Here is a 16,292-nt window from a genome sequence, read left to right on the forward strand (position 1 = left end):
TGAACACAATCTTGTTACCAAGTAATTGTGATGTCAAAATTGCCACGACTGTTTTTCAGCGGATATGTTTCTTCCTAACGACAGAAATGACTTGTATCCAAAACTCATTTTTAAGTGGTTCAAGTGCAAGTAAATCTGTTTATTGCAAGACCTTTTGCATAGTCTCTTACTAGCTAGGAGTTCCTGCCCCGAGACCTGCAACAACCGAAAATGAGGGTACACAATGAGAATTGATGAGACATTAGCTATAAATTAGGACATCAATAGCTATAAATTAACTTACATCTAAATAATGCGAATGTAATTGCTTGTTAAACGTTATTCCAACATCTGCTTATAGTTGCTCATCCTTTTGAAATGTACAGAATCCCTTTGAAATGTACAGAACAGTAACAACAGTGCTAAAAATACATTAACATGAGTCCAGCAATTTTCTATATTGAAAAAGAGGCAGGCAAACTGAGCAGCGTTTACATGGGTTCTAACTCTTCTGAACATTTCTGGTGTGCCAGAGAAATTAACATGCGGAGGGTTAACATTACTGGTTGCTCTTCTAACTTAACAAATGGCCTAAACTTTTCAGCAAGATTGTTTTCTAAAAATCCTAAGGGCTAAGAATCAATGGCACCTTTCACATGTTGTTTGAGGACATGCTTAATGTGGTAAATACTGTTTACAAAAATATGTGTCATTAGGCCCAAACACAAGCAGGAAAATGAAAATGGCTACAAGCATTGCTCTATTGACATCTTAAATCGTAAGGGATGAAAAAAATTGGATCACTGACACTGAATTGAGGAGACAATATGTGAAAGATAAAATGTCAGTACTTTTGGTTACATTTATATTACATGATGTGCTTCATTACCTGTTGCCATACAATATTTCTCTCCAAATGAATTAGTTGAAAAAACAAATAAAAATGAGAAAAAATGCATTTTTGTTCTCTCTTAGTACATGAGAATGTGGCAAAATATTTCCAAGTTATACAAAACATGAACAGTACAAAGCTCTATTCTTGAATATAAACATCAAGTGATTCTCCATATTCTATATTAGGTACAGTGCATCAGGTCCATAATCATCATCACCAATTTCACCATACGACCCAGGGGCTGAAACTAGTGGTGGACATAATCTTTGAATAAATTAGTTTGGAAATAAATTAGGATTATGTACCTGTAAATGATGCCGCTGGTTTCTCTTTGTGCAAACAAACACACACGCACACACACACGCATATACACTTACACACGCAGTCCAAAATACAAAGCTAACATTTACAATAAAAAATTGGACTTTTAACAGGCAATGTTTTTACATAATACTGTCCGAAAGCTTCCCCACAGAAAGAGCATTTTTCAGTCCAGTGCCTGCCAGTGACAGAATCACATAGCCAGTAAACAAAGTGTCAGTGCGAGATGCCACTTAAATTGGGCATTAAGTTGGACAGAATTAGAATTTGAAAATTTGTCAAGATTTTTAAGTAACTACAGTCCCCGTGTAAGTGCAAAGTGGGAGATGACACCATGCCCCATCATCAGAAAAACATGGGAGGAAGGTTGAAACATTGGAGTGAATTACAGTAGTGGGATACGTAAGCAGTGTGATGTGCTAAAGTTAAAAATGATCCCTGCCATGGGATCACTTGTGCAAAAGAGAATTCCAGCTACTGCCAGTTTGAATACATACAGAGAAAGATGTTTTCGTTTTGTTTTTCCAAAGACCAACCTTGTTTATGTGGTTTTATGCAAGACTCCTTACAAACAATTCAGCTAAAACTTCAAGCGCGATTTCTCAGTCAGTCAGGCAGTAGCAGCTCTTTGCCAACTGTTGGTGGTGATATAGTTTTGATATCATCCAAAGATTTGATGCATTCAAAAGTAATGGCAACCATCTCTGTTGCTGAGACTTTTATGCACCACACCACTGTACTCTACGGTGTGCACTTCACCAAAGATAAATCGTTGGTGGCACAATTGTTTGCGACAAGAGAAAAGTGAGGCCCCCTCTTCCTTTGCCAGAGGAAAACAAAATAGCAGAGGACGGCAATGTCAGCGGATGTCTCTGCACATGGGAAGGTTGACGAAGATGAAGACGTTGAACTCGATGAGGACAGAGAAACAGAGGAAGATGGCGTACATTATGAGGCAGGCCAAGCCCAATTTCCAGTCCAAAGTCCACTTGTTCAAATGGACCCCCAAGACCTGCATGTGAAAAAGACAAGGCAAATCCATTAATCAACTGATTTGGAAATCAAATCTGAAAGAAACATAGCTAATATTATGGTTCATTCATTCGTCTGTTCGTCTCATTTTTCGACCTCCATATCCTCACGAGGGTCACGGGCAGTTGCAGCCATACATCCATTTCCAGTGCCGCTTAGTGTAAAAAAATATATACCGCACTCACAGTGAAGAAGACTGAGGCCAGTAAGAGTCCAACCGAGAATATGAGTCCCCTGCTGTTAAGATGCACCTGAAGAGACAAAAGAGAGCAATTCAAAGCAAGCTGCAGTTACTGTGTTCCTCAAATAACTACAAAATACAGTTTCTTCACGTCATCGTAATCTTATTAAGATTTTACGATCCTTTCAGTCATTTAACCACTGATAATATTCTTTTAAAGCATAAGGTCACCGCTGACAATTGGTCACGTCCTTTATGAACTTAGCTGTGTTCTATTCTGGTCAAAGTCCGGCAGCATCTTCTCTGTGTGGTCTGACAAGCACTCACAATGGAGCCGTAGTCTATGCAGAGAGTTTGCAGTGCCCACGGCAGGCCCAAGCCCACCAGGATGTCAAACACATTACTGCCTATAGAGTTGGAGATGGCCATGTCCCCCAGCCCTGCAGCAAGGAGAACAACACTGTCACGGTCTGTGAGCCAGTCTGCTATCTTTATCTATTCTTTCCATTGCTTTCTTCATATTTAATACATACGTATTTTGCCTATGTACACTATATAACCTTCATTTTCAGTTTTAATTGACCTCAGAAAAGTATTCTTTCCACAAAACATTTTTAATGGTCCGCAATGGGGAAGCCCGCATGTAGACCATATTTCGGTTGGACTCGTACCCTGTCTTGCAACTATAACACTGGCCATGCAGTCTGGGACACTGGTGCCTGCTGCCAGAAAGGTGATTCCCATAATGACGTCAGGGATGCCGAACGTGAAGCCAATCACAGTCACCTGAAAACATTAGCGGTAGTCACTGAACGCCGTTCTTCTGTGAAAATGCTGGAACACATTATAGCCAATACAACGGCAAGAAGCATCCTGTTTTTGGAGGTTACTGATGTTGGTACGTGACACTGGACTTACCATCCACACCATCACGTAGGAGAGGCCAGCGATCCAGATGGTCGCAGTGAAAAAGGTGACCATAAACCATTTCTCCCAACGCTGCTTGCCACAGTTGGGCACGGTTAAGAAGAGGAGCAAAGACAACGGCCACATGGTTAACCACTTCACCTTGTTACACACACCCACTGGCAGGGCAGAAGATAAGAAGATAGCATATACTGTCAGTAGTAATATTCGCATAACCGGTCAAATTAAATGATTACCACTTTGTTTCAGAACATTACCTGGAGCTTTAAAAGGCACCAACGGGCCTTCATTGCCATCGTCTCTCTCTCCATCATTCTCATTATTCTCGTTATCCTCATTTTCATTCTCCATCATATAGTCCGGTTGCTGAGGCATGTATCTCCCATTCAGACTCTGTTCGGCTCCATTGTTCTGTAAGCTCCGCCTTCCCTGGGCACTGGCTGCCGAATCAGTGTTCTTTGTGAAGCAGTTGACCCGAGTCTCAGTGGTGTTGATCACTCTTTGTCTCTGGCAGTGATAAAACATTCCAATAAACCTCCTTGAAGTGAGCCCGTGACTTGTGCAATATTTGGACATGCTATGTTAAAGGTAGCGGCCCGAGTACAAACATGAGTTTATTAAATTCTCGTACATTTGTCTGAAGAAAAATTAAAACCATAGTCACGGTCAACCAATATCAGGTGGCTTGCTTAGTGGTGGACAAGTGGGCATCGTCCTCCGTACCTGAGTTTCCGTCCGTATATCAGCCTCGCCCAGTCGGTACAAGTCAGCCAAACGCCGTTGAGAACGGATTTAACGGTACAACGCCACACGCAGTTGCTGCACACCTGACATGCAGCCAAATAAATTAGAACTATAACAGAGTTGTACCCCTTTTGGTCCCACAGACTGTAATGACCGTAACGTTGTATGCGTGTGTCGTCTTTATTTTTTTCTCTTTATTTGGCTGCGTGTCTGCTTCTGTGCGCGTGTGTGTGATGTGGAAGTTATGTTCTCATCACTGATTGGCTCTCGCCCACGAAGCACGGGCTGGGCCAACGTGGGTCAGGGGCGGAAAACTCGATGACAGACGATCGATTCCCACCTCAGGTGGCGGAGAATAGATACATTAAGGTTCATTTACGGCACTTGTACAAGCATTTTCCCGTGCACAAACATTCAGAAAATTTTTATTTTTATAAAGCATACCGTATTTTTCGCACCAAAAGGCGCACTGGATTATAAGGCGCACCCTCATTGAATTTTCTATTCTAGAAATGATTTCATATATAGGGCGCACCGGATTAAAAGGCGCATAAAATAGAAGCTATACTGCAACAAACTGAGGTTGACTAGGGTTGCGGTATGCATCCACTGGCCAATAACCAATGAGCCCTCTGTAAACAATCGCGTTTCTCAAACTATCTCCTATAAAAGTGATCGGGACTGACTAAAGTTCGATCTAACACATTGGTACTGCTTACCTATGTTTCCCTTCCATATCGATCCGTAAATTTACTCGAAACATTAACGGAGCAGCCTATTTTGAAATGAAATAGCCTCGTGCGTATAGCAGCTATCATTATAGCATTAGCCACCCGCAAACTCCCATGAGCCTCAGCTGGCAGACTCCCATGAGCCTCAACAAAGTGTCGTGGCAGCCCCCTGTAAACAATCACGTTTCTCAAACTCTCTCCCATAAAAGTGATCGGAACCGACTAAAGACTGATTTAACACATTGGTGCTGCTTATTTATGATTCCGTTGGATATTGAACCGTAAATGTACTCGAAAACATTAACGGAACAGCCTATTTTGAAATGAAATAGCCTCGCAGGTACAACAGCTATTCAGTGACGCCCCCTGACCACGGTTGCCGTAATGCTGGGAAGCGATGCGACCTTGTAATTTACTAGTCGTACTAAAACGTACTGAAACATTTTGGTAGAGCGCTGTGTACAACCAGTATGGATCAACAAATTCATCAATTGATCCATATATAAGGCGCTCTGCATTATAAGGCGCACTGTGTTTTTTTGAGTACATTTTAAGTTTTTAAGTGCGCCTAATAGTGCGGAAAATACGGTAATCCATCCATCCATCCATTTTCTATTCCGCTTGTCCCCACGGGGGTCGCGGGCATGCTGGAGCCTATCCCAGCAGTCATCGGGCAGTAGGCGGGGGACACCCTGAACCGGTTGCCAGCCGATCGCGGGGCACACAGAGACAAACAACCATCCGCACTCGCACTCGGGGCAATTTGGAGTGCTCAATCGGCCTACCTAGCATGTTTTTGGGACGTGGGAGGAAGCCGAAGTGCCCGGAGAAAACCCACACAGGCACGGGGAGAACATGCAAATTCCACACAGCAAGGGTCGGAGGTGGAATTGAACCCGCACCCCCCTAACTGTGAGGCGGACGTGCTAACCATTGCTCCACCGAGCCACCTAAAAAGCATAATGTGCTATATAATAGTTATTAGTAATAAAGTCAAACAAAAAACACCTCACTGATGATCATCCGGGAAGCCATTATTAGGCGGGTCCTTGGGGAGAAATGACTGGTGATCATGATCCTCATGCCAGCTTCAGAAAAAGTCAGTTGGTGTGGGTATGCAGACAGGCGCTCATCTACCATCAATACAGATGGTTTATATTGGAGATTCGCTGGGGAGAGGTGAAACAAAACCATTTGTCATCTGAGTGTTCATCAGAAATTCAAGTACAGTCAAACATGCGAATTTTTCAACATACAATGTGACATTTGATCAAATATTTGACTTAATATCCAAACTTAATATCCAAAGTAATTCCCAACATACAACGTCATCATGGTTAGCCCGCGAGACGGCGGCACGTCGGGATGATGTCAGTTAGCGTCCCATGAAGGCTAACGCAAATGGTGGTCGTGGTGAAAAAGGAAGGTGATGATTTCCTTACAATTAAAACAAAACGTGTCAAAACGTGTCAACAATTTCGATGATCATTAAGCAGAAGGAAGCCCTCAAAGCGGTCAAGCTTTCATCTCTAAAACGTCACAGCCCTACCCTGGAGGAGATGGAACGCCTTTTGCTTATAGGGATAAAGGACAAGGAGATTGCTGGCAAAACCATCACTGAAACAATCATATGTGAGATGGCCAACGTCGTATATTGCGACGGTTATGTTAACGTTATGTAAGTTGAATTAAAAAAACAACTGAAAAATATATATGATACATATAAATTATTATTATATATATCTATTAAGGAGTTATTGTTGTATTTTTGGCTGTGGAACCAATTAAATGAATTGCAGTGTATTCTTATGGGAATATTTGATCAAACATACGACTATTTCAACATACGAAGTAGGTCCCGGAATAAATTAAATTCATATGTGGAGGTTTGACAGTACAAATTATGAATTTCATTCTCAAGTATACCGGCAAAATAATCACAGAATTTCTTTGGTGGACCCGCACAAACTTGCAGTTCAGCACCGGTGGATTAATACTGTATTTTCAGTTTTTTTAAACAAAAAAGGGTTATTGATTAAACTATAATTTGCGGCATTTATATGCATATATTTGCTATTTGTAGGCCTGCCCATTCCTTATCCCGTGAGAATTGTGGGGGTCCACTATACATTCAAAACATAGTGGAGGCAATGAAAATGACTCATCTACCCATCAGGTATGACATTGACGCAAGATTAATTTGAAAAAAAAACAGGACTTTGTAAATCCTTTGGCTAACTATGTGTACCATTTTAAACTGTCAGACACAAGGTGGAGGTGACTAAACTACAGAAGAGGCATTCCATCCCAGGACGGAATGGTTCCTTTGTCCTGCCCATGTTGCAGACAAAGGACGAGGGACACCAAAGTTCAAAAAGAGGACGGACTGATGAATGATAGAAGTGGGTTTTCGTCCATCCCTATCTGGGTCAAGTGCACACTAAACTCTCAGTCTGTCCGGCGGACAATTTCAACACACAAACATATCTGCCCTCGCGCTTGTGTAATCGGTACGTTCAGACTGAATGTGAATGTAAATGAAGAAAAAATGTTTCTTCGTGCAGAAGGTGTCAAAAGAAGATTAAAGTGAAAAAAGATTTTTCAGAAACACTATTTATGAGACATAACATTGACAGAAAGATAATACAATTGACTCTTTTCAAAGTTACTGTCAACCAAATGTTTTATTACCATCTGGCGGTCTTTTTGTGTCACTGCAGTGTTAAGGTGTCAAAATGAATCAATTAATCAACCACAAATTGATCATTAATCGGCTCATATTTTAATAGTCAAGTAAGAGCAATTTTTAACTGAAGATTGTTCAAACCTTCTGATTTCAGGCTCTCAAAAGTCAAATTCAAAGTCAAATGATGTTTTAATACATACATTTGAACACAAATAAAATTAATTAATTGATTAATTGATTAAATAATCTGTAAAATATTCTCTAACCCTGCTGCAGTCTTACGAGCGCATTATCAATAAAGTTTTTACGACACATAAAAAGAAAAGAAACCTAATGTGAATATTAACCCAGAAGTGGGTGTCTGTAAATTAAATGGACGTGAATAGTAAATTAGCCAGCTAATGAGGTTTAAATATTCATTATTGTGTATTATGAAATCTCTGTCGTTAACCTATCATTCACGCCTCAACGCATGGCAAAAAAATGAAAGCCATCGCGCGTGTGTGTGCGTGTATGTGTATGTGTGTGTGTGAGTGCGTGTGTGTGTGCGTGTGTGTGTGTGGGTGTGTGCCCACGTGAGCATTGAAGTCATCCAGCAGAACGATTGAGCCCCCAAGAGGAGCGCTCTTCCAGCATACCCTCCAAGAACTCCAAAAATTGCCGGGTATACTCTGAACTGCTGTTTGGTGCAAAGGCACAAACAACTGTGCACCCCTTCCAGGCCTGGCTCCAGAGGGGGGTCCCAGTGACCTACGTCCAGGCAAGGGAAACTTGAGCCATTAATTGTAATCATCATCAGGGGTCTTGTGAGTCGTGCTTTGTCTGGTCACTCACCTAGGACCCGTTTGCCATGAGTTGCCCAGCCAGGGGCATAAAACCCCAGACAACTTAGCTCCTATCACTGGGACATGCAAACCCCTCCACCACGGTAAGGTGATGACTCACAGAGAGCTGTACCATCTCCAAATGTTTTTTTTCTTCCTTTGAACGTTTGAGGGTAATGTTGAAAGCAAACATAGCATAGTATAAATAATTACCGTATTCTTCGGACTAAAAGTCGCTCCGGAGTACAAGTCGCATCAGCCATAAAATGCACAATAAAGAGGAAAAATACATTTATAAGTCGCACCGGAGTTTAAGTCGCATTTTGGGGGAAATTTATTTGACAAAATCCAACACCAAGAACAGACATGAACCAGCAACAACAGGCTAAACAATACGGTACGCTAACGTGACAAACACAAATGAGGAGCTGAGAACGGACCTGACGTAACATTAACAATTTTCCAAATAACTATAACATATATAACAGCTTTATCAAACCATCTGTGTCACTCCAAATCATTAAATCCATCGATCGAATTCTTCATCCTTTATGTAAACAACACCGCGCGTGCACCGCGCCGCTGACGTCGGATTCGTCGTCAGTTGCAGTTCAAATTATTCCACATGCCCATATAACGATATATAAACTATATATCAAATAGCTATAATATAAACAACACGTTTATCAAACCATCTGTGTCACTCCAAATCATTAAATCCATCGATCGAATTCTTCGTCCTTTATGTAAACAACGCCGCATGTGCGCCGCGCCGCTGACGTCGGACTCGTCGTTAGTTGCAGTTCAAATTATTCCACAGGCCCATATAACGATATATAAACTATATATGAAATAACTATTATATAAACAACAATATTATCAAACCATCCGTGTCACTCCAAATCATTAAATCCATCGATCGAATTCTTCGTCCTTTATGTAAACAACGCCGCGTGTGCGCCGCGCCACTGACGTCGAACTCGTCGTCAGTTGCAGTTCAAATTATTCCACAGGCCCATATAACGATATATAAACTATATATCAAATAGCTATAATATAAACAAAAATGTTATCAAACCATCTGTGTCACTCCAAATCATTAAATCTATTGATCGAATTCTTCGTCCTTTATGTAAACAACGCCACGTGTGCGCCGCGCCGCTGACGTCGTCAGTTGCAGTTCAAATTAGCGAATAATCCCTCGTTTATTGCGGTTTCACTACATCGCGGATTTTTGAATTTTGAAAATTTGTGAATAATTTCACATATAAGTCGCTCCTGAGTATAAGTCGCCCCCCCACCCAAACTATGAAAAAAAGCGCGACTTATACACCGAAAAATATGCTATATAGAATAAATAATGTGGAAATTACATTAGTACGTGACACCAGGAACAGATTCGGCAAACCCAGTAAAAATGACAACATGGCATATGTTACAGTTTGGAGGTGGTGAACTGAAGCCTGAGTGAAAAATATACAAATTTGTTACCTTTGTTGAGCAAGGCTGCAGTCGCATCATAAGTAACATCTTCCAGATCACTGCTTCCTGTTAACTCACTGACCAGATTTACTGAGCTCTTGTTTGGACGGTTGAGGCATTTCTGGACCCTGCTGTTAAACCTGATAGTGACAAATGGATTAAAAAAAAATATATACACTTGTGCAATAGATAGCCAACAGCCATATATTCATCATAGGCAATAGTAAACAGCCAATGAGACTTAACATAGCTCTTTTTCTTTCTCCCCAAAGAAACTCAGATACCATGAACACTGCTGTCTCCCAATGTGCACATCATCCTAAAACATTTATGAAAAGATGACATAAAAATAACTTAAAATTAGGATTAGCTGGATCTGATGATGACAATTGATTCTATACATTAGGGGTGTCAAACTAATTTTTTTCGCGGGCCGCATTGTAGTCATAGCTTCTTTCGGATGGCCATTATTACTGTCAACCCAAATAAATGTATGAGCACCTCATATTATATACAGTAAAGTCTACAAAACCAACTGACAAATAACTCATTTTCAAATCAGACGAGTAAAAACTGGTCAAATATTAAAAAAAAAAAGATATTACTAAAAGTGAAGACAATTTGCAATTCTAGTAATGACACAAATTTGATGCACAATTTGTCTTCGCGGGCCACATAAAATGGTGTGGCGGGCCACATTTGGCCCCCGGGCCTTGAGTTTGACACCTGTGCTATACATAGTAAGATGGGGGAAAGCTAGCGTCAATTAATCTTTTACGTAACTGCAAGGAGCTATATTGAAATATATACCTTCATGTCAGTGGAAGTAATATGAGAGAACCGTTCTCTAATTTCCTGATTAGTGCTTTGGAGGGGAACTTATATCTGTGATGGTATAGTTTGGGCAAGTCGTGAAAAACGTGCTGAATAACATACTATATTACTATATTGTATTATACAATACAAACATTTTCCAAGCCGGAAAAAACTAAGGTGTATTCGTTTAGCAATGCTGGAGATTAGTGGAAAGAGCCCACTGTTTATTTGAGACATTGAAGTCATCCGAAGGTGACTCACTTCATGATGAGGATGTAGATAGCATACATCAGAACCAGGACAAGAGACTCCCACCTTGACACAAGCATATACGACAACCAGTCAAGTTTTCATCACAGACGAGTAATTTGCTAAATAATAAACAAACAGAAATGTGTATTCTTTTTCTCACCAGCACACCTTTTCATCATGGATGAACTAGAGAAGCACACAGAAAATTGGACATTTTATTTCATTACAATTGACAACACTATGTAAAGTCTGATCCTTTAGGTATTGACAGAAATGTCTTATTTTCTCAAGCCAACACTGTCGTGAACAAAATCAATAATACATCAGTGGAGTTCAATGAGTGAAATTTCAAGACAGACCTAAGGTGAACATAATTTGACCTTCTCGCAACATTTTGAAATACATATCTACCTGTTCAACATTTTCTTAGACATTACAGTTGCCATTTACGTTCCAGAATTTACTCGCAACAGGCAGGACTCGTGCAGTAGAGGTTGACTATTTTTGCTTTTTTAGGGAAGATGATTTACACTTATATTATTCCATTACAAATTCCCCACAAGGCTCCTACTCTTTTAAAAAAAAATTACTCTTAATGAATTTACTTTCTAAAATACAAAGTGAAGAATACCTGAAGATGCTAATTATAGGCTGTATTCAGAAATTAATGTGAGTGAAGTGCACTGCCGCACTCTGCCTCTTACAGCACAAGAGGAAGACGGATTATCCACTTAATAACTAAGTTAACATTTTTATCAATAAAATATTTATATTAATTATATATTTATATTATTAGTTGCGTTTTATTCATCAAACGTCCATGCTTAACTATAATCTTGTGTTGCATTGTAACTAAAGGTACAATCCTGGTAGTGAAAACTGAAATCAAGTTGCCATGACTTTGACCTCTTTTTCTTCTTCTAAAGTAGTCGAAGATGAAGCAAATTCCGTCAGAAGTATGTTAGTAGAGAACCGTAGTCATGGCAAATGGGTTTCTGTTTCCCCAAGATTTTAAAAGGTGCATTCATCCACCAGGATTGAACCTTTGCCTAAACTATGACTCGGGGATGTAGTTATTGTAAACCATTTTGTGGGCGACGAGTGTTTTTGTACAAAAAAATTCCAAAAATATATAAGTAAACAAACAAACAAATAAATAAACAACATTTTGTGTCTTGTCTGATATACGTACTAGGTACTTACTTTTTGCACAACATATCTGAACAGCAAAATTTAGAAGACCACATTTCAACAATTTTTTGTGAACTTTTTGTGAGTATAGTGCTTGTTTTACATGATGTTTTTCAGACATTTAACCCAGGATCCCTCCAACAGAAGGAAACAAGATCAAACATAATCTTTAAACCAAACTCAAATTGTAGAGCACTAGAATTCCAATGCATGTAATTTGAAGCATGAGGGTCCCAAAATGAGTCTCTTACCGCAATAAGGGCTGTTATAGAAAAGGTATAGTAAATAGAATCTCGAAGGAGAGCCCAGTGAGAGAGCTTCACGGCCTGTAGGGAGAGAGAAATAAATTTGTATAGTCAGTACAGTTTTGTATTTATTTTGTCTTTTTATTTTTTAACCACATATACATGACTAGAAAACAGATAACGGATAAATGGTGCTGTATTTTTAATAATAAGATTCAAAAGAGGAGTCAGTGTTAGTACTGCTTGAACTTTTTGTGTTCCGAGCAACCGTCATGTTGCGATTGGTCAAAAGTCACATCTTGAACGTGCCACTCCTACCTCTGTATGCCACCTTTGGTGTGAATGCTGCTAAGAGCCAGAGTCAAAGAATTGCAAACTTTGTGCTTTGCAAGTCTTTCATCTTATTCCTTTAAAAGTCTCAGCCCCGCAGAAACTCCCTCCATATTAAATCTGTGATGCTGCACAGTTGATTATAATATACCGTTAAACAGGTTGGAAACTTGGGTGGGATTAAATGGACCAGTCCTGAAATGATTCAGGTCCTACTTGGGGTAAAGCCATTTATTTTGTGACCATTGAAATTTTTATATCTGATCAAATGGCCATGAGATGTCCTTCAAGGGTCAGTCTTTGGACATCTTTTCTTCTGTCAGTATATATCTTTTGGTCAAATGCTTCAATGGTTCATGTTGGTTATCATGGCTAGAACATATTAACAATTTGACGAACCAAAATTTAAGATATTAGGTAATTGTTTGCACAATTAGGAAAAGAGGATTGCTGTTAGAAAAGACATTTACTGTCTTTAGAAAACAAAGAGCAAGTTAAAAAATTTGGCGTGCTGAGATCTGACTTTGAGCAATTTTATCAAATCAATCACTAAAATATCCTTTGAAAAGCATCTCCAGACAGAAGCGTTGCATGCTCTAAGCAGAACAGGAGAAACTTATTCATGTCTCCAGTTGTAACGGTCTTCTGAATGCACTCCATCAAAAGGACATCAGAGAGCTGCTGCTCATTCAGACTGCTGAAAAAAAAAATCTCTGTCTCCTTTTGAAATGAAGGCTTCCAGTGCCGTCAGCTGAGGTTAGGGTTAGGGTTAGGTTTTAACAATTGTGTTTCTGGTTGTTTTAAAACTGATTGAACACCGAATGATGTTAACAAACTATCATCTATCCCGCATACCATTTTGAATGAGGATGGACTTCAAAGTAAGTAAACGACTTCAATTGGACGGTTGGTTTTGAACTGAGGCCGAGCTGTGACTTGTGGAAACTAGAAAAGGCCCTTGTTCATGAGCCTTTATTAATTATTTCCTAATAAAGAGTCATACTATCTTAAACATTCAATGACTTGACAGATGCAATTCCACTTAAAATGTGCTTATTTGAAGTGAATTAATAGTTTGGAATGGGAAGTGCACTCCCCCTCCCAACATACTTTCGATGAAGGTCTCTGTTTAAGTCAATCTCACAGTACAGTCTTGTTGCAATTTTAGAAACCTACCTATACTAAATATTTTTTAAAGCGCTGTCAATGTGTTTAAATGTTGTCAGTGTATGTTCCTTTAGTAATTTTGGTAAGCTACTTTTGTTCTCTTTGCTTTGTTTCTAAATGTCGTTAGCTGTTTTGTTTGGAAAGTGTTGTGTCTTGGCTTATGCTAAGCACTGAGTTGTCTTGTGTATGAAGCGTTCCAAATAAATAAGACTGCCTTCTTGCCTTGTCTATTATTATTGTGTTAATAAAGATGAAGGCTATTATTATCATCATTGCGAGAAAAGTCAAAGAACACTGTGCTATAACGTGCATGTAATAGACCAGATGCTGAATTTACTGCACATCACTCCAAGCCGTTATTGTCATGCTGTCCGGTTTTGTAGGTTGTTTTGTTTTGTCTTGTCCGTCATGTGCTAACTTCCTGTTTTATTTTGTACATCACATTCCGGATCACTGGTCCTTCCGCTGCACGCTCGTTCACTTGACCTCCCCGTTTGTTAACCACGTACACCTGTGTCGTCCGCCCTGATTGTCTGCACCTGTGTCCTTCCCCTTCTGTGTGTGTATTTAGCCTGCGTCTTCCCCTTGTCCTCTGCCAGTGCGTCTTGCAAGCCATGACCACCAGCGACTCCATAGCCACGGATTTAGCCCTTGATTGCCTTGCTCACAGAGACCTTTTTGTCCACGCTTTGTGGATTGTGCGTGAGACCTTGCCTTGGTTTTTTCCTCAGTTTGAGGCACCTTTGTTTTTGCCCTTTTTCCCTCAGTTTGAGGCACCTTTGTTTTCGCCCTTTTTCCCTCAGTTTGAGGCGCCTTTGTTTTTGCCTTTTTTCCCTCAGTGTGAGGCACCTTTGTTTTTGGAGCGGTCATCCGCCGAAGAAATAAATCACCTTGAACTGTCGAAACTCTGCGTTCGAGTCCTCTCCCTGCCTGAGCCTGACAGTACGCACTGGCCAGACATGGACTCGGCAGAGTCGGAACAGTTGGCTGCCACAGTGCGCTCCCAGGCATCGACGCTGGCCCAACACCAGCAGCAGGTCAGTGCCTTGGGAGTGGATGTCCGTGAGATCCGGGCAACCCAAGAGGAATTCAGAGCGGCGGTGGCCGCCCAGGTGGAATCGCTGGGCCGACAGATGCAGGGCATTGTCACGGTGCTGACCGCTGGACCAACAGCGACCCCCAGTCCGCCAGTGCCCCCCCCGACCGAGCGGCCGATTCCCGCACCCATGACAATGGGAGTCAGGCTGGCTCCCCCGGAACGATACGCTGGGGAACCCGGGGGCAGCAAGGCATTCGTCACCGGGTGTGACATGCAATTCGAGCGGTCTCCAGGCGATTTCCTCACCGAGCGCTCCCGGGTGGCCTACATGATCTCTTACCTGACAGGAAGAGCCCGGGCGTGGGCAATGGCAGAATGGGCCCGGGATTCCGTCACCTGCCGATCTCTCGCCGCGTTCGTCGAAGCCCTGCGCATGGTGTTCGATCCTGTCTCCTCGGACCGTGAAAAAGCGCGGGAGCTGAGCCAGCTGTCCCAGGGGCGTGAGTCAGTCAGCGACTACGCGATCCGCTTCCGCACTCTGGCCACAGAATGCGGGTGGAACCAGATGGCCCTGTATGATATCTTCCTCAAGGGTCTTTCTGGAACCATCCAGGACCAGCTCGTTCCCCTCGATCTCCCCGCTGACCTCGACGCGCTCATCGCGCTGGCTGTCCGCACCGACAATCGCCTGCAGGAAAGAAAGAGGCAGCGCGCAAGCCGGAGCGCTTCCGTCCTCCCCCCCTCGGCCGGGTTGGCATCGCCGCACCTCGAGATCCCGCACCAACCATCGAACACGGCACTGCCACCGCCCGGGGCGGAACCCATGCAACTCGGCAGAGCCAAGTTGAGCGCCGAGGAGAAGCAGCGCCGACGCCAGGAAGGTCGTTGCTACTACTGCGGCGCTCTGGGACATATCGTCGGCTCCTGCCCCGAGAAACGAACCATGAAGGTAAGCGCCTTCTCCGGTAGCCCGCGGAAGGTTCGGACCCTACCCATCGGCACGCTTACATACCTTGGGAAAATCACCCAGCTCGGGGTGCTAATTGACTCCGGGGCAGATGAGAGTATGATCGACTGGACTTTTGCTCGGAGGCTGGGAATAAGAACTGAACCGCTAGCCACGACCGTGAAAGCCGAGGCGCTCAATGGTCAGGCGCTTTTTGAGATAACCCATGTAACCGAACCTCTCTCACTATCTTTCGGGACTCATCACGAGAAAGTCCGACTACATGTGATAACCTCCCCCAAGAATCCAATTATACTCGGGTACCCGTGGCTGTCTCTCCACAATCCAACCATGGACTGGGCGTCCGGGGAGATAAGGGGATGGGGACCCAGTTGCCAAGAGTCATGTGTCGCACCTAAACCCCCGATCAGCCTTAACCGTAGCTCTGACTCCGAAACCCCTGATCTCACCGGTGTACCAGTCTGTTACCACCAACTCGCGGAA

At 42.1% G+C, this 16,292-nt stretch overlaps 1 protein-coding gene across 2 annotated transcripts in view; it reads right to left on the minus strand.

The window, feature by feature from the left end:
* Positions 1-107: 107 nt before the first annotated feature.
* The window catches only part of LOC119122522 (sodium/potassium/calcium exchanger 3-like), a 51,399-nt gene continuing 35,214 nt past the window's right edge, over positions 108-16,292 (minus strand). For both annotated transcript variants that reach the window (XM_037250826.1, XM_037250816.1), the window contains 11 exons: positions 12,313-12,387; positions 11,031-11,056; positions 10,880-10,933; positions 9,812-9,942; positions 5,819-5,979; positions 3,593-3,842; positions 3,327-3,493; positions 3,080-3,194; positions 2,736-2,848; positions 2,413-2,478; positions 108-2,207 (listed from right to left, as the gene is read on the minus strand). In XM_037250826.1, coding sequence (XP_037106721.1) covers positions 2,055-2,207; positions 2,413-2,478; positions 2,736-2,848; positions 3,080-3,194; positions 3,327-3,493; positions 3,593-3,842; positions 5,819-5,979; positions 9,812-9,942; positions 10,880-10,933; positions 11,031-11,056; positions 12,313-12,387 — 1,311 coding nt within the window. In that variant the 3' untranslated portion in view covers positions 108-2,054. The remainder of the gene's footprint in view (positions 2,208-2,412; positions 2,479-2,735; positions 2,849-3,079; positions 3,195-3,326; positions 3,494-3,592; positions 3,843-5,818; positions 5,980-9,811; positions 9,943-10,879; positions 10,934-11,030; positions 11,057-12,312; positions 12,388-16,292) is intronic.

This window comes from Syngnathus acus, chromosome 1 (assembly GCF_901709675.1).
Source record: "Syngnathus acus chromosome 1, fSynAcu1.2, whole genome shotgun sequence".
Classification (NCBI taxonomy): domain Eukaryota; kingdom Metazoa; phylum Chordata; class Actinopteri; order Syngnathiformes; family Syngnathidae; genus Syngnathus; species Syngnathus acus.